This window comes from Cyprinodon variegatus, unplaced genomic scaffold (assembly GCF_000732505.1).
Source record: "Cyprinodon variegatus isolate N-32 unplaced genomic scaffold, C_variegatus-1.0 Scaffold434, whole genome shotgun sequence".
NCBI classification, from domain to species: Eukaryota; Metazoa; Chordata; class Actinopteri; order Cyprinodontiformes; family Cyprinodontidae; genus Cyprinodon; species Cyprinodon variegatus.
In genome coordinates this window covers 468,010-495,323 of record NW_015150887.1, presented here as the reverse complement: position 1 = coordinate 495,323, position 27,314 = coordinate 468,010, and the positions used below count along the sequence as shown (strand labels likewise).

Below are 27,314 nucleotides of genomic sequence, written 5' to 3'. Positions count from 1 at the left end.
GAGGGAGACCGCAGGAGGATCCACGCTGTGCCGCGTCCTCCTCACGACCTCACATTTAATCCGATCCGACCCAACGGAGGACCAGTAGCACTCACTATCAACATCATCATCATGTAGGTTGACTTAAAATAGAACTATCAGAACCGATATTTTGTTTTAAATACAATCAGATTTTTGGTGTCCCAACACTTTCTATATAGTCCCATATGTTTTTGCAGCTGGGAAGAAGTTTTCCAACTCTCAGTCCGCTCCTGGAGTTCAGGTCCTGGTTCGGCTTAAATCCACAGTGGGCTTCGATCAAAGGTGCTGCTGAAGCGGGCTTGTTGAGTTTGTTTCTCCGCTAAAACCTCAAAGAGCCCCGCTGCTGCTGCTGCTTCTCATGGGATCCTCTGAAATCTATCTCTATCCCTTAGTCCATAGTACTCCATTTTTTTTTCTTCCTTTTTTTAATTTCAATTAAAGAATAAAGTTCAACCATAGGATACATATAACAAATAAATTGGCCTATACCAGGAGGTATGCCACAATAAAAGAGGAAAGAAAAAATAAACTGATAAACATATGTGCTGAGGAGCAATAGCAGGACAAATCAGAGTCGGCCGGGGGCGGGGCAAATGACCGCTCCTTTAGTTCATCAATATTTTACCATTTTACACCATAAAGATACCAGCAGCAGCGGAGCTTACAAGGTTCAGCACCACTAAAAACAAGTATGGCATTTTGAAGTCAAAGAAACATGTAATATAACACTCCAAGAGAAGATGAAACTCATTAGGCTGCATAGTGCAAAACAACACAAATCCAAAGCAGATCAGCACCATGGATAGCAACTGGATCATATTTAGACCCATCTATATATTTCCTTTTAAATATTTCAAACCAGTAACTTTTACGCGGCTCACATGTTCATAAACACAATTTCATCATGAAGTACTTTAGGTCACCTTACTACTATTTGAAGGGCATATGATGAGTCTTGCGCTCCGCGAACTCATCCACAATACTGTGAATGTCCATTTTCTTTGCTCTCTTATTCTCTATTGCAGGGGAGTCCAAACCTTTTTTTAGTGAGGGCCCAATACAAAAAACTACACCAAGGGCTGGGCCACATTCTAGATGTGACATAGTGATGCATGAATACTGGGTATATTTCCTTTTTTTACTCCTTAATTACTTCACATAAAATAAATGAATATATGCACTCAACACATATGCAAAGAACACATACTAGGATATACTGTGTGTAGATCTAACTCACATATAATGAGAAGAACATTGCATCAGTGGGAGCAGTGACGCTCTACTTCTCCTGAAGCACTAGCAGGAGTGTTGTTATCACCATCACCACCTTTGAATAGCAAACATATGCTAACAGTGTTCTTCCATTCACTGACCAGAGACCTTTCGTGTCTCTGGATATAACACTGTGTTTTAAACTTAAACACAAACACAAAACACAACACGTTTTTTTTTTATAAGTTACTTGCATCTTTTTTTTTTTAATGGCACCATGGGTGGGGGGGCTAACTAAAACTGTTACTTTTCTGCATTTGGCCGTGTCCTCGTCCAGCGCCTTTCTTTTTTTTTTGTCTCTGCAATGCCTTTCCACTTCCTTTAACTACGTCTGAAGACCAAGTCCATTGCTTCTTATCATTACTTGCACTGCTCACTAGCTACACACATCACAGCAGACGGCACATGCTGCTGTCTATGTGGTTGATAAGGACTGTTGGAGCGGGTTTTAATTGAAATAAACAAATCGTTTTCCGTCCTTACATACTACAGGCCTAAGTTGCCTGGCCTTTTTCTCTTCTGATAGGTGAGTTGCCGCTGCACCTATAGACTTAAAAAAAATAATCTAAACTGGATTAATTGGGAACAAAATGCAGAACAAAAATTATTGTCAATCTGACTTAATTAGTTTTACTTTGTTTTCATCAAAACACCTGAGCTGTCATGTAACCAGGCCACCCTGGCCTGGTTACATGACTGACTCCTGGCCTGCAAAAATCTCCTAGTCCTGGCGAAGGCTATCTACTCCCAGCAAAAAATACATAAATAACAGTTGCGCAGTGTCAGATTCTCCAAACCACTGTATTTCTGGATAAGTTCACATTGTTGAAATCCGGCACTTTTTCTGGGCACATTATTTCTTAGACTTTTATGAGGTTTGCCGTGCTGGGCAATAATTTTAATGACTTCTTAGCTTGCTGTTATGGCATTTTCGTGCATTTTGTTTGCATGAAAAAAACTGCTGTTGAGCTTGCAGGCTAGCTGCCATTTTCTTAACTTTCTGTGTTCGTTCAGCACCGGTGTATGATGTGTTACTCTGATGCTTGGTGTGGTCTCATAGAGCTGACCGACATTATGCTCTTTCATTACAGAAACATCTTCATTACCATTGATATCTGAAGAAATACTGATTTTTCCACAGTGTTTGAAATCTTCACAACTCTATTTTGCACTATTTTGCATTTCTTCAGTGCTGCCATTTCTGGTGACTAGATGACTTTTTTGCAGGCATTTGGGATGTGTCATGAAGCAGGACAGAAGGACCCAGTATTCAAGGGCAGGCAGACAGTGGGAAAATTCTAAGCCTTTATTAAAATGCAGAAACACTGCCCATCACTGGAAACTCTGGTTGGAGAAAAATACAGGTAAGTGACCATGATAATCTTATGGAGGATAATTATCCATCTTAGTCACTTGCCTGGTTTTACAGTTCAGTCCACCTCCATAGAAAGCACTATGATCCAGTTGGAGTGCTGCCAACTAGATGCGGCAGGTACCGCCCAGAGTGTCCTAAATGCTGTGACCCCAGAGGACAAGCAGGAGTCCGAGCCAGGTCAGGTAAACAGATCAGAACAGGAAGGCTCAGAGGTCCAGCAGTCCAAAGCCCAATCAGGGATACCGATCAGAACAGGAACAGGCCAGGATTCCACAGAGAGTTAAGACAGAATGTTCTGATGGGAACATGCAAGCTCAGTGGTTGAGAGGTAGAACAGGTCAGGATAACAGGAACACTACGGAATGTTAAAAACTTTGCTCTCTCTACTGAGCCAAAACAGGAAAAGGCACACTCAGTTTATAAGAGACAGATCAGGATCACGAAATCAGGAACACTAAAAAAACAATAAAAACTTCTCTCACCACTGGCCCCCAAGAACGAGAACATGAACAATGGCATCAGCAGTTATCTCAAACTAAATAATCTGCCCCTGATAGCAGGGACTAAGACATATATACAGGAGCAGGTGGATTAGATTAGTGTAAATTGGAAACCGGGCAGAGTTAGGCAGGTGGATGAAATAAGCAATCAGGCCAGCCCTCAGAGCAATGACAAGATGTGAAGGTTCCTATTTTCTACAGTCCTCTAAAACAGACTTATTAACTACTTCAGTCTTCCAAATTTACATTTATGACTGCTTGATCAATGTCCTGGATTTGACCCGGATTAAGCTTTTGATAGTCGCTATGCTACTCTACCAGTATTTTGGCCAAAGTGTATTGGTTTGCCCTTTTACCAATATATATTGGGTAAAAAACACTGCCAAATTAGATTGGTTGTTTTAACCAAGAGATTGGTTGTACACATACCTTCCAACCAGATTAAAACCAAAAACTGTGGAAAACAATTATTTTTGAATAAAAATGACTAACACCTTTCTATTTGCTTATCATTGTCCAGTTTGTACGAGCGGTTTTACTGTCTGCTTGAGCTGATGTCACTAAAATGACAAAATAGAAAATGAATATGAAACAGTTTAAGGCGGTTTAGCTAAACGATTCTCGATGCTTGAGTATATTTTAAAAGATTGTTCTCTTCTTAGACATTTTAACCACACAAAAAATTACAAAAGATTTTATTATACACACCAATCGAACAATTTCAAAGAAACTTGAATGGGAAAAAAGCAAGAAAAACAATTGCAAACATTTGCAAACATCACAGATTACATACACAGTTATGCACCCCATCAGTAGGTGGTATCATGTTCCCATGAAGTTTCATGAACTGTGGGGATCGTTGAAGCAATGGTTTAATATCTCACAAGGCTTCATCTCACCATCACTGCTGGATGGTAAAGGATTTCAAGTTACCATTTCCACATGCACAACTAAGGGTTTTCTTCACAGTGTTCATTGCAGGGATGTCTTGTGAGATTGACATCGCACAATCATTTTAAAGGATTGTATTTTAGTATGTAAAGGTTACCCCTGGCCAGAAGTGAATGCTGTCTTGGGCAATGGCATGGAAAAAAATACATCTAACCAATTTGTATGATGAGAGGTCAGTTCTGAAAGGGCAAACCTGACTGATCCAGCAACTCAATGCAAGATCAATACAAGTTGCTTCCATCCAGACGCAGATTTGCTACAAAGACTGACTAAAACATTTAGTTATTATATTTTTGAAAAGTAATCCTTTGGTATGGTTTAGGTGCATTGGAGCATATGTTTTTTTTTTTTTCAGTCTCTGACTATGAAATTAATTCCTCCTGAGAGATAATTGCTTCTTTTTTTTTTTATTTTGCCTTCAACCATTACCAAAGGTGCCAGAGCAGTTAACGTGAACTGAGTAGGAGAGAGGAGGGAACAGATGAAGATATGCAGACATTGATATTATCAGAGAGTGTGGAAAGCCAGACAGTATGGGGGAGGATGGAGCTGCCAATATGCAGATACACAGTCTATTTTTGGATAACAGGGGATTTTTTTCCTGCAAGAGCTGTAATGATTTAGGGCAGGGGTCTTTTCCAGGCCAAGGACCCCCAAACTGATGGCAAGATGGAGAGTGGACCCCCTAATTATACTGTGTTATATCAAACTGGTCCTGTAGTCACTGTAGTCACTCTATTACAGTTGGAGTCATGCAAAGAAAGTGATTTCTCCATGGGATTATTAAAGTATTCCTGATTCTGATTCCTGGTTGATGGGACAGGTGTTGTGAATGAAACGGTGCCCAGCTTGAAAGAGCTCCTGTGTGTCACTGAATGTGTGCATTGATGACTGAAAGACATCTTCTGCCTCCATTTATCTGTTTACTACAGTGTGTTGAATTCGTGTTAATGTGTATTTAAAGACATTTCAATAAGTGGAATATATATAAAAAAAAGTCTAATCAACCAAATCTTTCGCGACCCCCATGCAGTACCTCCGTGCGCCCCCTAGGGGTCGCGTACCCCTTGTTGAAGAAGTGTTGAACTAGAGTTGAACAGGTTATGAAACACCGGTGTCTGAAGCACTTGAATGCAACACTAAGCTCCTCCCACATCCGGAGGGAAACCGCTATCTGTCGGCAAAAACAGAAAACATCCCGAAGCTGTAATCCGCTACGCGGAACCAAGCAGCTGTTTCCGAACAAGCGTCTCATTTTGTGGATTGGCGAACTATCCGAGAAACAAAACGGCAACATGATCAAACGGACGTGACACAAAGGGGGTCTGCCGCTGCCGACTCGGGAGCTGAGTTTGGGGATCAGACTGCTATGGAGAGGCCCAGCAGACTGCTGCTGGTTTCCCAGCTCTGCATCAGAAACACGGCGTATGATGTGAGCCTGAGTCGGTCCCTGCTGACATGGAAGAGGCTGACCTCCAGCCCGATGTACCGCTTCAGACCCAGTAAGAACTGACACGCTCTCCTCCTGCTAATCCTCTTTGTCTGCCAGTATAACACTGGCTGAGGGCCGAGTGACGGAGGGGACATGTTCAGGGGCGGAGTTAGATGGGGGGCCAGGGGTGACCCTTAGCCAATCATTGGCCACCCCTACCATTTTTCCCCCTCTCAAGTAGAATATTCAAACATTTTATTTTATTTATATAAACAATTACTTGACCACAAAAACACTGTGGTTAATTATGCACATCAACATACAAACATTATAGATGATTAGTACACAATTCCTGGTCTTTCAGAAATAGATTTTGTGTTATACGCTCTAAAGAGAAAATTATGTGTCTCTGCAGGTTATCGAAGAGTCTTCAGTAAAATTATAGATACTGTAAATAACTATTTTAATAAAACCCTATTAAATAATAAATTTATGTAGATTTTAGTACTTCTAAATATCAATTTATTGTAGAATTATATTGATAAAAGTAGGTAAGTAATGACGATGGAAAAGATGTTCGCGCCAGAACTCAAACCTCAAAGAAATGTATCCAGTATAGCTTTTATCTAGACGGATGTTTAAATATATGCATCTATTTTATAGCAAAGGCTGTAGGAAACTATAGTTAGTCTTTTTTTAGAAATATGGACGTTGTGCTTTTTCCTGTTGGAACAGTATAGAATGACCCTGAGGTTTTGGTGCCTATCCACTTTCTCCACCCCTCTGTATACATTGGTTATTGCCAGTTCACCCCTATGAAAAATGTTCTGGCTACGCCTCTGGACATGTTGAAACACACACAAGTTATAAGCAACAAAGCCATTAAAACAATTATCAACATAAGAAGTAGTAGAATCGGCTTGAACATTAGAAGCAGCTGCAAAATCAGATGAATTAGAACCAACTGGAATAATCCGACCCTAGCTTTTTTGTTCCTGTTGTCATTTTTTAAAAATATTATTATTATTATTGTTATTATTATTATTATTATTATTATTATTATAAGACATGCAGAGACAGCGCACATCCTATTGTTTAAAAAAAAAACTTATGAAGTGAAAAACTATTTGGTACAAAGACTCCATAAGTAATTAAGAGCTGCCAAGTTTCAAAAACAAAAGTGATATTTTAGTGTCGCATTGCGTTCATCCCGAAAAAATTTGACTCACTTTTTTTTTTTTTTTTTTTTATAGTGTCCTGTCTGGCAATGTGGCAATAAGAATAATAGTCTTGATGCCAAAAAGAGCCCAAAAGATTTTACTTTTACAAGTGTAGCAGTATGGCAATTGCCAGCCCCGGAAATCAGACCCCCACCAAGGGAGGAGGAGAGACAGCCCCGAAGAAGCCCCCCAGCCACCGCCATGCCGGCGCCCCGGGGAGTGGCCGTCGATTTATACCTTAACCAGACCACGGTGTTGTTAGTTTGAAGTTGGATATTGGAAAGCTTATAAATGTTAAAACAGGCTCCTAAAATGTGTAAACATTTCTAGAGATATAAAGCATATTTTTATTAGTAAAATTTTGTTTTTATACCCTCTGAAATTCAGTTTCTACTGCAAAAATGTAATTGAGAAAATCTATTAATACAGTTCTGTGTAGGAGTGTGATTTCTGACCAGGCAGAATCTTATTTTAGTGATCTACAAATAGAGAAACAGAGTAGTAGAGCTTTTAATAAATGTTTAACGGCCCATCATAGGTGACATCATATAAACGTATGCATTAACCCAAGCAGCAATCTTCTCCTACACCGTTTTCCTCTGCTTTGCAGCTGTTGCCCTGTTGCTCTGTCTTTTCCATTTATTTCTTTAATTTCTGCATTAAAAATTAATTATTGCATTAAAATCTCTTGTTCCAGTGGGTTGAAATTGGGACTGCCTTGTTGCCTGTCATCATAGTGAGTCGTTGCATCGGGGCTCCACCGATGATGCCTTTTCATACTTGCTACGCACGTGTTCAACTCTGAGTGGACCTACTTAGAGTTGATTGAACTACCTCACAGCAGCCTTTATGAATCTGAGAACTTGAGAGTTTTCATTTCTTATTAATGCTTCTGTGTGACTTTCAAGAGTTCTGATTTTAGCTTTTTAGAAAGGTAAACATTCTGTACTAAATTTTAAGCTTAAGGTTCCAATTAGATTTGAACAAAGAAGAAAAATGTTTCATCATTACAGTAGGAAATCCTTATTTTTTTTCAACTATATCACCTTTTCTGTGATGGGGAACATTTTAATGAAATGTTTAATAAAAGTGGTTGCACTAGCACAGCCAGCTGGTGAGATGTATAGAACCTGCAGTCTTCAGAAGTCCTGTACACACTGAACAGGATTTATTAAGGCCATAAAAGTTATAAAGGCCGAACAGGATCTGACTGAAAAATGTGTTGTAAGATGTGTTTGGTGCTCACTGAAAGTGAACGGGGATGATCACACCTGACACAATTTTCTGGCTCTGACGGCAACGGAGACATGGATTTGAAAAAAAAAAAACAAACAAAAAAAAACATCTGCTCTAGGTATATATATAATATAGGCAGAAGTTGCTTGTACCCTGTCTGACTGAAGTCAGTGTGACATGAAATGCATTGGAGATTAAAAAGTTAGATACAACCGGTGTGACCTGGCTTGGAAGAATGAGCTCCTCTCCATTAACTTTGTGTTGTTCTCCTACAGGGTTTTGTGTTCCTTTGTTTCATCGTCAGTTACACTCAGGTAGGATTCTTTAATCCCAAAATGCGCTCATTCTCATTCTCTGCTGCAAATGTTAGGTTTAGTCCTTGTGGTTCTGCTGTTTGAACATGCTTCTGTGATTGATGGCTGTGCTGGAAGCCTGGTGGGCTTGTTGTGTTGTTGTTCCCTAATGAAACCAACACTGTAAACTTTTTTTGATAAACTAGTTAGCTACATTGATAATGTGTAATACTCAGGTTTGGTTGTACACATTATCGATTTATGACTGCTCCCATTCAAACACATTTTGGAAAAAGAGGGACATTCAGCAGACGTTTTTTGGCTAATTGGGTGAAGTGACACTTGGTGACTGCCTACCACAGCTTGATTTAGGCCAAAATGAAAATGTTTTATGCAGCAGGCACCATGAGAAACCAAAACAAATTCCTTCATAACACATTGGTGATCGTCTTTCAAAGATGAAATTTTGGATTCTGAAAAAATGGATATGACAGCAGCAGCCACAGGAATGTCAGCAAGGTTACTTTAAAATGCTAAATTGGCAATCGATTCCAAAACTTGAGCTATCTACAGAGGACTTGATGATCAAAATCAAATTTGGAACAACCTCCCTTTTGTTAGAAGTGTGGATTGTGTCCATCAGCTAGAGATCCAACAGAAACATGCTAAATGGTGTCCCGACTGGCTTGCTGTAGTTTGTTTATTTATTGTTATTATTGCTGTTATTATTATTATTAATATTATTATTATTGTTATGATTTATTTGTTCATTTGTTTTTTATGTTTATTTATTTATTTTTAGTTAATGGCTGCCTCATTAATGACTGCTGATTGAAAAAACACATTAGCTTGGACCCTGGTGTAGACCTGATTTAGCTCAGCCTGACCGTTACAAAGCCCTTAATGGCAATGTATCCCATAGTTGAACTTTATCTATCCAGCTAATACCTTCAAAATCAAAAATACCACCAACAAAGAGACAACTGCAGATTTTTATTTATATTTATTTATTTTTATTCCTAACACAAAATCTGTATGTTAGCATTAAATCGATCAATGAGTCATACTGATGCTCTTCATTACTGTCTTTGTTTACCTAAGAACATGAATCTCAGAAATATACCAAAATTAACCATTTGACAGGCTATATCTAATCTAGCTCCACTGAGCTAAGCAGGAATTAAATTTTGTGTGTTGGCTCATGTGCACCAGTCGCCCTTGCAAGGGAAAATGACAGGAGAAATGGGAATACTTGTGGAGCTTTGGGCTCATCTCAATCCATCTTCTAGTCAGCCAATCAATCAACTTTGTTGTCAACTATATTTTACATTGCAATCGAGATTTCAGTTTGGGGTGCATATTTCACACTTTATCCTTGACAGGACACAGTTTGAGATATTAAAAAAAAACAGCACAAGAAAAGCACATGTAACATGAGACACATTTTAGCAGATGGTCACATAGCAGGCGGAGTCACGTGAAGTGAATCTGACATTTGAGATATTACTTGTGTGTGTATGATGAGTGCGTTCAATTTGTCCATGGACGCTGTCGATAGGCCATTGGCCTTGATCAAATGTAATGATAAGGGGGGTAGACTGAATCCAGAATAACACTTTTTGTTTTGAGAGCAGGCTGCACAGGAATTTTCCTTCAGACTTTAGTCTTTTCTTGCTGGCTTTTCCACCTTGAAGTGAGCGTGCACATCCAAGATATTATCCCACCTCACCTTTGAGTTCAACCACCGCAGCCAGCCTGCTTTCAATCCCACCCAGCATACGGTTCATCTCCTGATCTTGCTCATTCACAACTGGTGTCAAACACTGCTGGCAACCTGATCAGTGCCCAAATTGCCGGCGACATCTTCTGTAATTGTAGATACATCAGGTATCCTCCAAATCCAAACAGGAGAAATCCGAGTATCATACAACCAAAAATACATCTTCGATATCCTCCACTGATAGCATTGTGAAGCACACCATCCTCCAAGCCTTCCAGGAGTCCATGGTGTATCCCATGAAGTATGTCCCGGCAGGAAAGGACGGGTTCCCTTTTCCCTGTCTTCCAGTTGAGAAAAACTGATCAACTGCATTGAGAGACCAGTTGACCAGATCCATTGTTTAAGTTTGGGTGACATGAAGAGAGAGCTCAGAAAAGACAAGACACAGCAAAGCAGGGAGAGAGCAGGGAGGTGCAGGAGCAGCAGAAATTTGCGACCGCCTCCTTCAAGAGTCAGAACAGAAGGAGTCTTGGATCAGTATTCCTAAGAAAATACATAGGTTGTCCCTTAAAATTTTGTATCACTGCACCCAACACAGATGGCCACAGACTTCCTCACCTTCGGTGCTCAAAGATCTGCAGACATTGCAAGGTCCAGGGAAAGTCTTTGTACTTTTGGCTTTGCACCTCGTGAAATTTACAAGTGATTAGTTCAGTTCTCTTTTTTCTTTTTTTTTTTTGCCTTTCTCAACCTCTTTTACTGTTTGCTTGGAGCCTGTATTTGCATATCTTTCCCAAACTGAAAATTATGGATCTAATAAGTTGGTCACTAAAGTCTATGTGAGGAGAATAGATGAAGGTGAGCCCTCTTGCCCCATTCAAACACATGCTGCTGGGTATAAGATGATGCTGTGCATGCAGCAGCCTTTTATGTCAGCTCTGTGTTCTCCTTTCCTACTTTCTCCGTTTTATATTGTTTTTTGGAATGTTTTTCTATTGGTGAATACCGTATCTGATATTCTGAAAGTATGTGCACAGAGGAAGCCAACTTCTGGAACTAGTGTTGAGCTTTCTCCTGCTTTCTGCAATTTCTGATGCTGCAATGGGGGAACCCTTTGTCCAAAACTCCAAACCTATTGTTTGCACATGAGAGCAGCACCTTGGACTACGTGCCTCCATGCACAGCAGCCCTGTTCCCTACCATGCTGCGAGACAAGACATCCCTGCAGGAATAAGGAGAAAACCGAGAAGCTGCAGGGATGGCAGGATGAAGCGGAGGAAAAGATATCTACCATTGGTTAGTAGAGTGGAAAAAAGAGAGGAGGGGGTCTGGCAGTGTTTGTGAATGAGAGATGGTGCAACGCGGTTCATGTTTACGTGAGGGAACAGACGGATGCCCCCCGGAGGTGGAGCTACTCGCGGTGAGCATGAGCTTTACAAACAACCACCACTGGGGGACTCCTGAGCTGAAAGTCCTCCTGAACCAGAAAAAAAGGGCTTTCAACTCAGGGGACAGACAAAAGAACAGCATCAAGTTAAGTGAGAGGTCGAAGGCTGATGAGGAACTGTGCTGATGAGCTATGCAAGGTTCTTGGCCACATTTACAACCTGGGCGTTAGCCTGGGGGTGGGCCCCATTCTTAGGAAAACCGGTGTGGTACCGGTTCCCAAAACACTGCAAGCCAAGGAACCGGCCCACTTTAGATCAGTCAAACTGACCTCCCACTTGATGAAGATCGTGGAGCGCCTCATCCTAGCTCACGTGCGCACAGTGGTGAGCCCCACTGTGGACCCGCATGCAGGATGCTTACCGACCTGACATCGGAGTGGAGGATGCCATCATCTACCTGCTCTAGTGAGCAAGTTTTCACTGATTTAAAGCCCTTCAAAATATTTTTGTTATTGCATCAGAGTGATTCAAATATCCCCAAGAGCTGCCCCAGCCTTGGAAGAAGATTGGACTGGACCCAGGATGACACAGTGTTCCATCCTCCTGTCCACTGAATCTACAGATAGTAAAACCTCCTTTCCTTTTATTTTCATCTGATGCTCAATTAGGTGCTCAACTTTGGGCGGGCGTAGTTAAGTTTTGCACGCATTTTATTGAAATTGAATATTTGAAGCTGATGGTTTAAGGTTTTCAGTGTAACACTGATTGCATGAAGTGTGTGTATCAATGAGAGTGGGAGTGGCTGCGATTGGGTCATTTCTTTACATCTTTCTTTCCTATGGCCTAAAGTTAATCTGCTAAAGGTGAGCTGCTAGCATTGACAATCCCTGAAAGCCTCATTGTAGTCACGTGGTGTAGGGGCTGCCATTCAATGAATTTTACAACCCATTGTGTGTCCCTCTATTGTTGGCCCTAGTACTTTTGTTTGGTCATATGATAGTGGTTGCCATTTTGTGAGTTTTACACCCATTGTGCTCCCCAGTACTGTTAATCACACCTCCTTTGGCAACATGGTTTGGAGGCAACTATTTTGTGGCATTCATATTTACATATGCCTGATGCTGTTTTGAACGGAGATGACCGAATCCATTCATGCATCTAACTTTAACTTGTACCCCTTTCCTACTGGCCGAAAAAACCTGTTTAAACTCGGGAACAATCAGCTTTTAGTGGCACTGGGAACAGCTCACTGATGCGTGTCTAGCCAGGTCAAATGACTCGGCAAGCGACCCGCGTTACAAACGCCTTGGCTCTGATCGGCATGCTGTGGGAACACCAGACCCACCTCAACATGCTAAATTACGTGACACTATTGAGCAAAAAGTACTGATGTCAACACACCCTGCCACTCGTGTCTGATCTAACAAGCAGAAACAATTCTGTTTACGTTAGATAAACATGGTCCAGGGCTGGAAAGAGAGATTCTGCCAGATAAGAGTGCGAAACAGTAAAGCACACTACTATGCCCTGGCTCCCTTCCGTGTTGTTCTCCATTGTTTACATTCCTGATTTTTGTCGCACTGGTGACATCATCAACACTAGCGCACATGATGAGGCAGAAACGGTCTGTGTGCGGTTTATTTTTTTAATTCTATTAAAGCATGGTAGAAAAGCAACTCTGACTTTGATGTGTTTACTTCCGTATGATTTTTATTCTTTACTTTTGCACATTTCAAGTTAGTTTTGTGACCATTGTGTTTCTTCTTTCTTTAAGCGAGGGGTACAAACAATTTTGTCTACATGTGTATTGTCCCTATATGTCGGTCTTAACTCTGATTCTGAAACCCTGAATGTTCGTCCCTGTTGTTGCAGACATGGGTCACAGTGTTCCGCTCTCAGAGATCATCTCTGTTAGAGGAGAGGAGGAGGAGGGCGGCACCAAACACAAAGATGACAGCAGCTGGAAGAAGATCAAAGATAGAGGAGGACAGGACTCCAGGCAGGCTTTCACAGGTAAGCTGATTTAATCTTGCTAATCAAAAATATATCATGATCAGAAAAATATTGAGGTTAATCATCTTGGTGGTAAACATTGTGAGTTCAGCAGACTCTGATGCTGTTAAATTTATTTTCTACCTTACTGATCATAGGTGATGATAAAAATATCCATAAAGCTAGACATTCATAAAGACCTTTAATCATGAGTATTATTTTAACATTATAACTTTTTACCATAAATGCTTTTTTTTTTATTGTACGCTTTGAAGAGGTGAAGAAGTAGTGCAAACAGATTTATTGCTGTATTGGCAAGACACTCTCTGTTTGAAAGCAATGTCTCAAGTACAGACCTATTGTCTAAGGAAATTGTTGAAATTAAGTTATGTTTAATAATGTGGAATGGCACAGGGAAAAGGTATTGAACACGCCTACAGTTATTTAATACTTTTTACAAAAGCTTTTGTTGGCAATGCCAGCTTCAAGACACCTCCTTTATAGAGAAATTATTCTACCGCTACAGTAAGCAAAGGTTTTCTGTGCGTATAACTTTCTTTAAGAATACTTTTTAAAAAAGATTTGCGTATAATAGCTCAAAATGTTTTACTTTTAAACTTGGGTATAATGTAGAACCTGAATTAATGAGTTAAATCTGTTGTTTTACTTTTACCATTTTTAAAGTAAAGAATGGGAATACATCTGACACCTCTGCTGTCAACAAGCTAAATAATGAACGTTTCTTCCGCTGTGGTATCACTTCTGCTGAGGTGTCCAGGTCCAGTCACTTAGAGGTAACATTCTAAAACCTGAATCCTGATTCAAATAGTTGACTCCTGTGATCATCAGTCCACCAATCGGAAGAGGCCTGTAAATGAGCCATTCATTAAGGTCAGGTGTGCTGGGGAAGGGATGCATGTAAGAGCTGCCAGATCTAAGCCCTGGAGGGTTGGACTTGGACCTCTGCTCTGCTGCAATGCCTGTGTTAAGACCCTTTGGACACCACACATTATTATGTTCTCCAGCTTGCAACTCAGGCAGTCTTTGCTAGTAGCTGGTCTGCAGAGATGGGAAGTAACGAAGTACAAATACTTTGTTACTGTACTCAAGTAGATTTTTCTGATATTTTTACTTTACTTTACTACTTTTTTTATGGCGACTTTTTACTTCTACTCCTTACATTTTTACACAAATATCTGTACTTTCTACTCCTTACATTTTAAAAAATCGGCTCGTTACTTTAGTTTTGAATCATTTCAATGGAGTTACCGTTATTATTTTTCACGTCATCAATACCAAATTCAATCTAATTGGATGGGAATCTACGTTGCATTTGACGCACCACTACAAGATGAATCGACAGATTCGGCGGTATTCATTGGTGGCAAATCATTGCAGCTTGGTGGCGGTGGCGTTAGCATAGTAGCATGGACGACGAGATAATTGAAAATGAACACAACGGAGATCTAGTCCTATTGGCAGACATCCATTTAAAATGTAGGCAACGGCATGAAAAAAGTGGTTTCTACTTTTACTTTTATATTTAAGTAAATTTACAAGCCTGTACTTTGTTACTTTTACTTGAGTAAAGAAGTTTAATCAGTACTTCCACTTTTACCAGAGTATTTTTTAACACAAGTATCTGTACTTTTACTCAAGTACGGAAAGTGAGTACTTTTGCCATCTCTGCTGGTCTGTCGACTTAATTAAGATGAATCGACTTCCATCTGGACAGCTTGAAAGCTCCATTTAGCTTATTGTATGGACTTAGCAGAGCAAACGCTACTGTTGGCAATAAAAGCTGGATTAGACCTACCTGATATAACCAAGACCGTCACTGCAGCATGATGTATTGTAATTCATTTTTGGCCGCACCTTGCCTCTCCTTAGTGTGATGATGTCATAGAACAACGCATCGACTTGACTTCAACTCTTACTGTCATATAGTCCATTTAGAAAAATCACAGCTTGTTAATGCCCTATCTTATATGTACACTTGAAAGTGTTGCTTTATATATTAGCTTTGGAACTTGACTATATCATCATAGCCCCATTTACACTACCCTTTTGAAACCGTGCCGAGATTGGTTTGAGCACTGTAACCAAGATAACTGTTGAGTGTAAATGGCACCCATACCAAACGTGCCAGACACAACCGAACAGCGCTAAACTCTTCACCAGTAGGGCTCAGCGCAGTTCAGTGCAGGAGCAGACCGTGTTATCTCCTTACAGTCAGTCTCCGTAGTCATGAAATTTCAGACATTTATAAGAATACTAGCTTCCCTACCTTGCCACACTATTTCCAGTGATGATTATGTTTAGCAGTGGGATGAACCTTGACGCCTGTTGTTGTTTCCTGCCTCTGTAAACCCTGATTAGACTGTTTGTCATATCCACTTTCCCAAAGTCGACTCTATCAAGTAATTTCACCAAAGGCTGCCTTCTTCACCTGACTCTCCACAAACAACGAAATATCACAATTATAACCAATCTTCCTGAAGGTTTCGGGGGCCGCCATGTTGATTTGATTGTTTCCCTCTAGAGCAGGGGTCTTCAACGTTTTCCAGGCCAAGGACCCCCAAACTGATGGGAGATGGAGCGGGGACCCACTAATTATATATATTGACTGAAATGGGGTTATATCAAACTGTTTCTATAGTCATTCTATTACATAATGTAACGAAAGTAATTTCTCCCTGGGATTATTAAAGTATTTCTGATTCCTGGTTGATGGGAAAGGTGTTGTGAATGAAACGGTGCCCAGCTTGAAAGAGCTCCTGTGTGTCGCTGAATGTGTGCATTGATGACTGAAAGACATCTTCTGCCTCCATTTATCTGTTTACTACAGTGAGTTGAATTCATGTTAATGTGGATTTAAAGACATTTCAATTAGTCGAAAAATTGCAGGGGGGAATATAAAAAAAAAAGTTTAATCAACCAAAACTTCCGTGACCCCAATGCAGTACCTCCGTGGACTCCCTAGGGGTCATGGACCCCCTGTTGAAGACCTCCGCTCTAGAGAGCAGTAGTACCGTGGATCGTCATTGGGAGTGTGCTGGCCTAGTGGGTTTGAGAAATGCGCTCATGCTCTAAGAAGGCTGCAAGTACCCGCTTCAATCTCCAAAGCCTCTACTATGGGTCTCTGAGCAAGACCCTTAACCCAACACTGCTCCCCAAGGGTTAAATGCAGAGATACATTTCTCCAGTGGGAGATCAATGAAATTCTATTATTATTATCAATAGGAGGCTAGGAACCGTGCTAGCATGATGTGTTAACGATCGTAAGGAACAGATCTCGGCACGTTTAAACGATCCAAGCTTGGTCTGAACTCAGCACAGATCGGTTTTCAGAGGCTGGTGTAAATGGGGCCAGTTTTTCAATCAATAGGATGTATGTTTGTCTGATTGCATTTCTGCTAAGTCATCCATAGTTTGTGCTGTCCAAATAGAGAAGTTTACTCAATGCTTCTACTTTATTTCAGTGTCGTACGTGGAGAGGTGTCGGCAGCACCGCTGGCGGTGTGCTGAGGTAACCTTCACATGTCCGGACACTGAGCTCTGTTGGAACTGGGTCCGCAGCATCAGAGAGCAGCTTGCCAGCATCTGTACGACATACACACAGTCTGAAATATGAACACATCAGTATTAGATCAGCTGTTATTGAAGGATTGTAACCCTTATGTGTGTGTGTAGCTGGCAGACCCAGAAGCTTGCTGGTCTATATCAACCCATATGGTGGGAAGCGTCAGGGCAAGCACATCTATGAACACAAGGTGGCACCACTGTTTGCTCAAGCTGGGATCTCTACTCAGGTCATCGGTAGGTCCTTTCCCTGTAGCCTTTGCTGTAATTTGTCAATAAAAACCTTCTGTTGATAAATTATGTTTGTATGTCACAGTCACAGAGTATGCCAATCATGCCAGGGATCACCTGAGGACGGATGCTGAGCTCAGCAACTTTGATGGGTGAGTTGGCTACATTTTAATCAGCTATTTTATCAGAACTATCTTTCCTACCTTTCCCTATCTCGCCTTTTCACTCCCCAGTGTGGTGTGTGTGGGAGGAGACGGCATGTTCAGTGAGATCATCCACGGTTTGATATGGAGGACACAGATCGACAGTGGCATAGATCCAAACTGTCCTGATGAAGCCCTGTCTCCCTGCTCGCTTCGCATTGGAATCATCCCTGCAGGTAACATAAGGTGTTTTGAAAGTTCTACTTAGCCTAAAGTTAGCAGGGTTTTTATTCTGTATGATACTGTCAGGATCAAAAGTATAAATCTCCTGAAGTACCTTTAAGAAAAGTAAAGTGTGGTTTCTCTTTATTACAGAGCATGTAAGGACAGTATTCTCAGAGGCTGAAGAGCCTGGGCAACTTTGGGTTTGTGGTGTGGGGCACTGCAGCTGAGACCCGGTTGCATTTGGGTTGGTGGGACGATGGGGGGCATTTTGCATTATCGCGGTGATGGCTGTTGTGTTGTCCTGGCAGAGGGTTTGTGGGTTGGCCAGCGGGTCAGTACCAAGCTGGCATGGGTGGAGGTCCTTTTTTTGACAAAGGGGTGTGTGCGGCTTAGGATCATGGGGTTGGAGCTGGGATAAATTCTGGGAGGCCGGCTTTTGGGTGGATGGGGTCTGGGCAGGAGGTCATGTGCAGGCCTGAACATGGCAGAACGAAGATGGTGACAAAAGCTGCTTCTAAGAACCACCAGAAGACTAAACCTGAGCAGCTGGAACCAGAAGCTTGATGGTAACACAGCACGTCATTTAGAAACAAGTGTACAGAGCAGCTTCAAGCTATATAAAGTGCAACGTGAAAGTGATCTTTTAAACCACCTAAAATGTTGCTAAATAGTATCAGAATAATGCTTAATATTACATAAAGTAATATACTTTTATTTTGTGTATATCTTTCTATCTCTCTGTTGCCTCTGGTCTCTTTATCATTGCTTATATAATAAGTTATATTAAGTTATATAATTAGTATTTTAAGTTCTGTCTTTCCCAAAAATGATGACGAGTTGTTTAATTTGTTTTCTTCCACAGGCTCAAAGAAAATGATTGATTTCCTCCTTTTTACTTGTTATTCTTTTGATATTGTCTGTAGTGTTGATGACGCTATCTAGAAATAAGTGGACATCCCTCCCATGCCAAGAGTCAGCCACTCAATTTAGTTCAGATTTCTACATCACAGATTCATGACACATGTCATCTAGAGGTACTTTACTGAGACTCATTTATCTGATCAACCAGATTGGTTAATAGTCTTCTATCTAAGGAAACCCAGTTGATTTCATCCAGTCAATGACTTTGCTGGATCTGCTCCTCCTTTATAAGCATTTTTATTTGATTCTCATATGTCTAGTCCTACAAGTAAAACAAAGACTGTAGCTGCAGGTCTCAACACTGCCCTCTTCTGTTCACCTCCCAACATCCCGAAGATGTTGCAGCTTTTGGTCTGTGTCAGTTATTTGTGAAAATCACCTTGGTGTCAGTGGGACTTTTCTACCCTGTTTTTTGAAATAATTTTTCTGTGTTTTTCAGGTTCAACAGACTGTATCTGCTTTGCCACGGTGGGAACCAATGACCCAATCACATCTGCACTGCACATCATATTAGGTCAGTCATGAAATACTCCTTATTCCTTATTTACCTGTCGGACTGCACATAGGTTGTTTGCTGTGTTGAACTTTTGGAGATCATTCCCTGGTTCTGTCAGAAATCCTTCCAAGTCTCTTTATTTCATTGGGAATCTGTTTCATGTACTTCACCCCCCTTTTACAGTGTAGAGGTATTCATTAACATGCCAGAAACCATTCCACATTGTGTCCCAGTCCAACCATGAACTGAAGGGTGCTTTGCGGGGATCGTGGGGGACAGACCAAGAAGGTAGTGAATTATGCAGAGGTGGAAAGAACCGTATTCCTGGATTTCAAAAGTTGAAGTCTTGAAAGTGTGCCATGCATTATATGTGTGCAAATAATTGACAACACCTCCCTGATGGCGGACATTGATATCCGTCTGTGTAAAAGGCTCAGCCTGACTGGTTGGAGGCTATCTGCAAACATACATTTTCTTGCCATATAACCCCAACTCCAAAACAGTGAAGTCTCCTTTTCAGCCTCTCTTTCTGGTGTCTCCCATATATAGCCTCGTCCATTTATCTTTAACCAGCTAAAAACCTCTTACATCAGGATTGTGCCATCAACCGTGTTTGGCTTTTTGTGAGTTGTTTTCATTGCTACCCTCTTCAGTCTAATAGTTATCCTGTCAACAGGTGATCCATCTAAGCTGTGGATCTCTGCAGCTCCTCCAGTGCCTATTTGGTACTCTTCTTTACTTATTAATGTTCTCCCTCTCCAGCCTGTGAGAATCCAGTTCCTGGTTGGTCTGAAGGTGGACCATTCTCTCTCCATGTTTAGAGGATCTATCTAAAATCTAAACTGGCCAAAATCTGAACCAGCATCTCCAGTATGACCTGTCTGCTGGGATGCTTAGTTTTCATCATGGTTGTTCTTTGGTGTTCTCTACAGGACCTCTGAGACCTTTATGGCACAACTGCAATTAAATTACAAATATTTGGACTCTGGTCACTGATTCTGGTGGACTCTACTGGTGCCATTGGTCAGTGGTTACTGTTCTGACTGTGTCCTTTTCTTCGGATAAATGGCTGTCCTCTGCTTCACACGTTCATTGTGCTCAGTGTTGGCCTGTCAGATGTCAGCCCAGAGATGTTTATAATGTGACTAAATGTCCAGAGGAGCTTTATCAGAACCTTCCTCTTTGTGTTCAGGAGATTCTCAGCCATTGGATGTGTCCTCTGTTCACCACAACAACGTGTTTCTGCGATACTCAGTGTCTTTGCTGGGATATGGTTTCTATGGCGATGTACTAAGTGACAGTGAAAGAAAGAGATGGATGGGCCTCGCCAGATATGACATTTCAGGTAAAACTTGTCTTAAACACAGAGCTGTGTTTGTTCTGTCTTTGGTTCTGACTCGCTGCTCTGGATGCTGCAGGTGCGAAAATGTTCCTGACCCACCATTACTACGAGGGAACCGTGTCCTATCTGCCAGCCAGAGGTGCTGTTGGAACTCCACGGGATTCTAGCAGATGTCGATCTGGGTGAGGGAACATCTTATCATCGTAGATCTATGTATTCCACTTGGTCCTGTACTTAGGTACACCAATATGGCTGGGCATTGTTGGGAAACTCACAATCTGTTTCCGTAGGCCACGATTAGATTCAATATCTATTTCTGTGCTTTCATTAAGTAGAAGTATTTTAAGTTTAAAAACTCCTTCTGATAACTTTTTGATATCTATTGATTTTCTTCCCTCTATAAACAGCCATGGTATACCCGTGCACATATTATGACTTAAGATATCAATTAGATATCGATGTGGATAACGAAAAAAATCCCACTACTAAATTACCATGAAAGTAAATTGCTTGTAAGCCTAAAAGGTTCTCCTTTCCCTTTAAAAGTGGAGATTGTTCATACTCATTTCAGCTTATTGATATAGCATGTTCATTTCCCATATCGACTCCTCTCCCTTTGCTCACTGCAATGTTTGACTCAGAATAAAATAGCCTATAGATAGAGGTTTACTTTGTCAAAACATAGATTCTATTCTAGGCCTACATTTTAAAATGTAAGAATTGACCGTGATCTACCATGACCTTGACCAAGGCTTTAGTTAGAAATTTGACAATGTTGAATGTCTTTAAAAGAGTGAACCCTACTTTAGTTATCCCTGTTATGCAATTAAATACTATTGTATCCTGTTATTTAATAATAATAATAGATTTTACCCAACTTACCCAAATCATCAGAATCAGAATAGGTTTGTTTGTCACCCAGCCTGGAGTAGCACTCCAGTGGTCCAAGATTGAGTTTTGGTAGAGCCCATCCAGGAAAAGACAAACGCGGTGAATTATTTCTTTCTGTTTTTAACTCTACAGCTGTGCAGTTTGTCAGCATAATGAAGAGATCCGATCAGACAGAGCCGTGAAGTATGAGATGGATGAAGCTTCAGACTGTGGTAAGTCCAGCGGGCAGCCTTCAAGAGCTCCCAACCGACGCCAGTTTGCAGAACTTCCTCAATTCTGGGTTTAAAGCTGAAGAATTATGCTCCACTTTCAAACTTCAGTGAAAGTATATCAGCCTGTAATAATTTGTTGTTGTGTTAAATGGAATTTTACCTCATTTTATGTATATAGCACAAATTCACAATGTGTCAGCTATAGGCACTTGGATGGACAGTTCATTCTAATCATCAAGACAGATGAGTTAGTTTTTAAATTTAAGGAATCCCAGCTGACTGAATCCAGTCATTGCTTTTGCAGTAATCCCCCACAGTGAGCATGTTTATGAAGCCACAGTGCAGGAGACGATAAACTATTAAGAAAGCCAAACTCTTAAAAAAACAATAACATAATAATCATCAAGTGTGAGATGGGATCCCATTAGCAGAGACATGCGTGGTAGGTCGATTGCAACATAATTATACACTGCAAAAATAATTTAAAATAACTGTATTAACCCTTAATTTGAGCTGGTAAATAAAATGATCTGCTTAAACTGAGTGTTTTGTTTACCATTAAAATAAGATAACTAGATATTATGCACTTGAAATAAGAGACTGCAGTTATTTTTTTTTTCTTATTTTAAATGCAGGTTGTCTTATTCTATAGGTCAAGTCTCTTACCAGCTTAATTTAAAAAAAATAATTTAATAAAATACAAATTTTGATAAAAATGTACTTACTTAGATGTCAAGATTTTGCAGTGTACGATAACCTGAGCCAAGCTTTTAACAGAAAGGAAAGTTTCAAGCCAAGGACTTAATTTATGAAACATTCAACCAGACTAACTTAATTCACAAGACTGTCTTACTATTATCAATAACGATATTAGAAATGTGAAAAATATAAAAGCAAAAGAAAAAACAAAGCTTTGTTTTATAATTTTTAAAAAGGGCCCTACCATGTTGCAGTGCCTCTAACAGTTACATCATGGGGGTTGGTCAGCGCTAGCTGTAGCAATTGTTTACATTGGATATAACGGCGATAGATAATATAAAGTAGATGGAGTGTCTGCCGCATGGATTAAAACTTGGTTTCACAGGAGAGCAAGCAGAAAAAAAAGTTTTAGATAAGAAGGAAGATTATTTATTATTACTGGGTCGAACATTAAAATTAAATGCGTAGTAGAAGCAAAGAATTTTGATATAGGCATACCTTTGGATTACCTGGATCTATTTTAGTGTAGAACTAAAATAAGATAATTCTATAAGAAGTGAAGGTTTGGGGTTAGCAGAAGGACACGAGGTCGTAGTTTGACACTTTACCTATGTCTTGGTGGGGTCTATGTGTTTCAGAGAATGATGGAGAGTGGAGGACGGTCCGAGGAAAGTTCTTGGCTATAAACGCGGCCTGTATGAGCTGTGCTTGTCCTCGTAGCCCCAAAGGACTCTCCCCTGCTGCCCACCTGGCTGATGGCACCACTGACCTCATCCTTGTTAGAAAGTGTTCACGCTTCAACTTCCTCCGACATCTCCTGCGACACACCAACAAAGATGATCAGGTATGCTGCAAAAGCAAGTCTAAATTTTTACCCACATTCTCTTTCTCTGGATCTTTTACACACCATTACTCTTCTTCTTTTGTTCTCTTTTAGTTCGACCTGGCCTTTGTTGAGGTTCACAGAGTGGTGCGTTTCCGCTTTACCCCACGTCACTGCCAGAGCGACTCAGACCTAGAGCTGGAGTTGCTGGGGAACAGCAAACGGCAGATTTTCAGCCAGATCTGCAGAGACCACCCGGCTTGTGGCTGTGCCCGCACCTATAGCAGCTGGAACTGTGATGGTGAGATCTTGACCCACGCAGCCATCGATGTCAGGTACCGCAGCCTTCCCAGAGCTGAAACTTAAACTGCCGATGGTCTGCAGACGCTCCTCTAAAATCTTTGTTCTGTTTTCCTCCTCAGAGTGCACTGCCGGTTAATCAAGCTATTCGCACGAGGAATCGAAGAGCCCCAGGTGTTTGAGGACCTCCATAACCCCTGTGCAATATAAACCTGTTCCCCCTCCCATCATGTTTTCCTCCTCAGACACTGGAGCTGTCTCCAAGCTGCTGTCTTTAGGACATTTACCGACAGCTTCTGCTGTTTCTCCACAGATTGTAGCTGCACTTTGCTCCCTCGGTTAGAAGTTCTGTGGCACTTGGTAGAAGCATCAAAGATTAATAAATTGAACTTGGTGCCTTCTGTATGACCAGAGGGTAGCCATTAAACGGTTCTGTTCTCTACATAGAAGATCTCCTCATAGAAAACTTCCAGATAGTGTTTGTGATCCTGTACCTGTTATGTTGGTGAAACGATTGGTTTCATCACCCGAGTCCTGTTGACAGATGTTATTTTGTCCTCCAAGTTAGAGATTTTTAATCTAGCCTGAATGGTTCTCAGAAGGACACTGATCACATCCTGAGATCGAACATCTCCTCTTGATTTGGAGACGCTTTAGAAGGCAGAATAGAGGACCACCCTGTTCATCTGCTGCTCTGGTTAATGGACTTAAGGTAAACTGGACCTTCATGTCCATGCACTATGGAGACACCTGGATCTCACAGACATGATCTTACTGCTGTCATCTTTAGCTTAGCTAAACATCCAATCTCTGGTTTATATGCCGTCTATGTAGAAGAGGAGAAGGAAACTATAACCAGTGAAAAGGTGATTTATCACCAGAACAGCCTACAGTACGTAGCTGTGTTTATCTCCAACAGACCAGTTTTCCACACTGATGAAAGCTGAAGATCTGTCATGGATCCATATCATTAGAAAAAGGCTGTTGTTGTTTTGTTTTTGTTTTTTTGACTTCCTCTTTTGGTAGCTTGTTGTTCCCAGGTCTGGTGTGTTTGGCGCCACCATCTGGCTGGTTCCCAGAAACTGGCAGCAGGCTCAGGTTAGCCTGGCAGACAGCAGAGTTGACTGGGAGTTGGTGTATTCTTACTGACTTCCCAAAACCCCTCAGACCTTGAGCCAAATCACCACCCACAGCACAGATCAGATGACTTTGACGTGACTGCTTTACAAGGCAGACTTCTGCCCCTCTCACTTCAGCATCCTTGTTCTAAAGATGAAGAAGCTTTGCTTCATTCTGTTACATTCTTGGATGGGATCAGGTTCTGTACTGGGTCGGAACACAAGCCTCAGCCCTCCGAGTGTAAAAAAACTCAATCCCATCATTCTTGTTGTTTTAAGTGATTCCAGCAGGGTCTGGACTCATAATTCTAGTATACTGTTTCACCTTCTCCCAGTACCTGCATCAGCTGATTTCGACATCTTCATTTTCTAAAGGTCATTTTGGCACTATTGACCAAATAAAGAATCTCAACCGACAGGAAATTAAGAGGGAGACATGCAGCAAACGGCCATAACTCAAACTGTGTTGAGGATTAAGGCCTCCATACATATGAGCCCTATATACTGAAATATAAGTTAAGTAACATGAAGACAATGAAAATCAATTAATCTGAAACGGACTTACTGACTGATTCTCCTTTCATCAGTTATGGTATTTTGTAGCATTGGCTTAAATCTTTTTTAATCTCCATACTCTGCTAGATTGTAGCTTTAAAATCGTTTACGACTCGATGAAGACCCCTTTCTTTCCAAATGAGCAGAGTAGCACATTAACTCCTGTTTTTATTTTCACTTAAGCTCCAAATGCAAGTAAGATTGAACAGCAGATAAACAGCTTGTTGAGAGCAGACATATGTTTAATCTCTAACAAAATCCATGCTTCTATCCAAATGTGATGCAAACTCTTATCTAACCCACTGCAGCGAATTAACAAGGCTATGCAAAGCGTAATGTCTTCATACATTGATATTATGCTTGGTAAACAGGAAGTAGCGTTAGCAAGCAGCACAGACCGCAGTATGTGTTGTAATCATGCAAGTTTACTTACTTTCTCATGTCCTCTAGTATTACCGATGGTTCATGCCATCCGGAGACACTGAGAGAGGTTTGATTCTGATGCTGCATTCAGGACAGAAAAAGCCGATCACTCATGTAGAGTAAATATTTTCTACTACAGAACTTTTTCAAAAAATGTGTCTCCATCGCCTCTTTAGCGCATTTATGCTTTTTCAGAGTCAAAAATCACCTCAGGTGAACATAAAAACGTTTTAATACGTTTATCTGAATTTTGCTTTTTCATGTAAGACTTCCAATGCACTTCCAATGTGCAAAAGACAGTTGATGGAAACATGTCGAAAGATTGGCTCTGATCCACATAATGGGGACCTTTTGAATTTTGAACAAAACATAGAAGTTTTATACCCATTGTTGTTGTTAGAACTTTTCAAGACAGACCCTTGGTTCAGGTTTTTTTTTTCTGGGTCTTCGTCTTAGAGATAGCATTTAATGGTCAAAATATTTAGTCCAGTGGACAGACGTCTGATCTAGAAAAAGCTAAACTGTTCCAGAGGGAAAATGTTCAAACAATGATGTAGGCAAGAGTTGTCTTAATTTAAGCCTAAGATTTCTGTTGTCTGTAACTAGTTTTTGTGTTCCTGCTGATTATCTGCACATTAATGCATTGCTCTGTATGGAATATTGTAGAGGTTGGAAGCCTTTTTTTGAGCTAGAAAAGTATTGTAGCATAACTTTAAATGCATCGGCAGCTGCTGCTGTTACTGTGCCCTTTAGTTGTTAGCATGTAATGTAGCACAGTTTCTCATGTTAAGGCTGTTTAATGAGAAAATATTCACACAGTTTCTTTCCTTTAATTCAGTGAATTCTCCACTACTTCTGACTTACCATATCTCATCTTGCCAAGTGCTGCGTAGTGAAAGAAGTCTAAATATTGTGATGGAGCAAAAAAATTCCATTTGTTTTGTTATTTATGTTCTTATATTTGGGGATCATCAGATCTGATTAGAAGAAGATTATTATCCAAATTAATCAAAGTTAGGCATGCCCTTTTCTTAAGCATTTGGCATCTAGGGGAGAATTGATGAAGTAATATGAATCATCTGGTAATTTTTTTTACTTGCACCTGTGCTGCATACATGGCCTGTGAGAGCTGTCGAGCTCCTGTGACACTTTTTGCCTCCATCTCCAAAAAAAGGTGTTACAATCAGACTAACTGGCTGTCTTTATTGGATATGCTGCATGAGGCATTATTATTGCATAACCAAAGGCAGATAATCAAGCATCAGCACTGAAATTATTTTGTTTTTCATTAGTCAGCAATACTTTTTCCTTTCTGTGTATTTGGAGCTGGACTCTCCAATAAAACAGGAAAGTAGGAGCCTATTGTTGTGTGTCAGATCACTAACCAATGAGATGTTAGATTTATACTCTGGATTTAAATCCAGCCAGATACCAGATGGGGTTTGATAATGGAGCTATCAGTTAGTCTGTGTCCACTGTGGTGGTATGTCTACAATGTTGTAAAGTCAATGTACACAATCCACACATCACATATGTTCAACTAATCCACACAGAGGTCAAATATTTGCAGACAACTGAGATGCAGTTTGGTTTAATAGATGCTTATTAACATTTAAGGTCAATTTTTATATAGAAATAAATATATATGTATTATAATTCTTTTTTTTTTTTACATCTCAAAATCTGAAGTCAGGAGTTCACCGTGGAAGATTAGAAGTTCCACCTTCTTCCAGCTTAAAAATCCAATATGGCTGCTAGACATCGACGACATCAGTAATGTCCAACAACTGTTAGTACATGTTCTTCAGACTTTAAATGCTTTATATTCTAAATCGAATACTTGTTTTTTGCTTATAGCAGTTAGCCCAGTTGCTGAATGTGACCAGACCAGGTTTAAGTAGGGTTTGATGTTATTTGTTAAATGTCAGGCCCTTTCCCAATCTGTAGCTCACC

General features: G+C 40.6%; 1 protein-coding gene across 2 annotated transcripts; it reads left to right on the top strand.

Annotated features, from left to right (window-relative positions):
- Positions 1 to 5,272: 5,272 nt before the first annotated feature.
- Positions 5,273 to 27,314, top strand: LOC107093605 (ceramide kinase-like). Of its 2 annotated transcripts, XM_015388778.1 has the most exons (14): positions 5,273 to 5,621; positions 8,283 to 8,321; positions 13,281 to 13,421; positions 16,883 to 17,005; positions 17,094 to 17,219; positions 17,299 to 17,365; positions 17,447 to 17,592; positions 18,942 to 19,016; positions 20,191 to 20,343; positions 20,417 to 20,522; positions 21,364 to 21,443; positions 22,781 to 22,986; positions 23,080 to 23,300; positions 23,388 to 27,314. In XM_015388778.1, the coding sequence occupies exons 1-14, from the start codon at positions 5,489 to 5,491 to the stop codon at positions 23,473 to 23,475; spliced, it is 1,704 nt and encodes a 567-aa protein (XP_015244264.1). In that variant the 5' UTR covers positions 5,273 to 5,488; the 3' UTR covers positions 23,476 to 27,314. The 2 variants fall into 2 exon arrangements, with proteins under 2 accessions (XP_015244264.1, XP_015244265.1); XM_015388779.1 differs by lacking the exon at positions 8,283 to 8,321.

Coding starts and splice junctions, on each gene's coding strand:
- LOC107093605 (XM_015388778.1), top strand. CDS start 5,489: ATGGAGAGGCCCAGCAGACTGCTGCTGGTTTCCCAGCTCTGCATCAGA. Junction 8,322..13,280: donor TCATCGTCAGTTACACTCAG/GTAGGATTCTTT, acceptor CTGTTGTTGCAG/ACATGGGTCACAGTGTTCCG. Junction 22,987..23,079: donor ACACCAACAAAGATGATCAG/GTATGCTGCAAA, acceptor GTTCTCTTTTAG/TTCGACCTGGCCTTTGTTGA.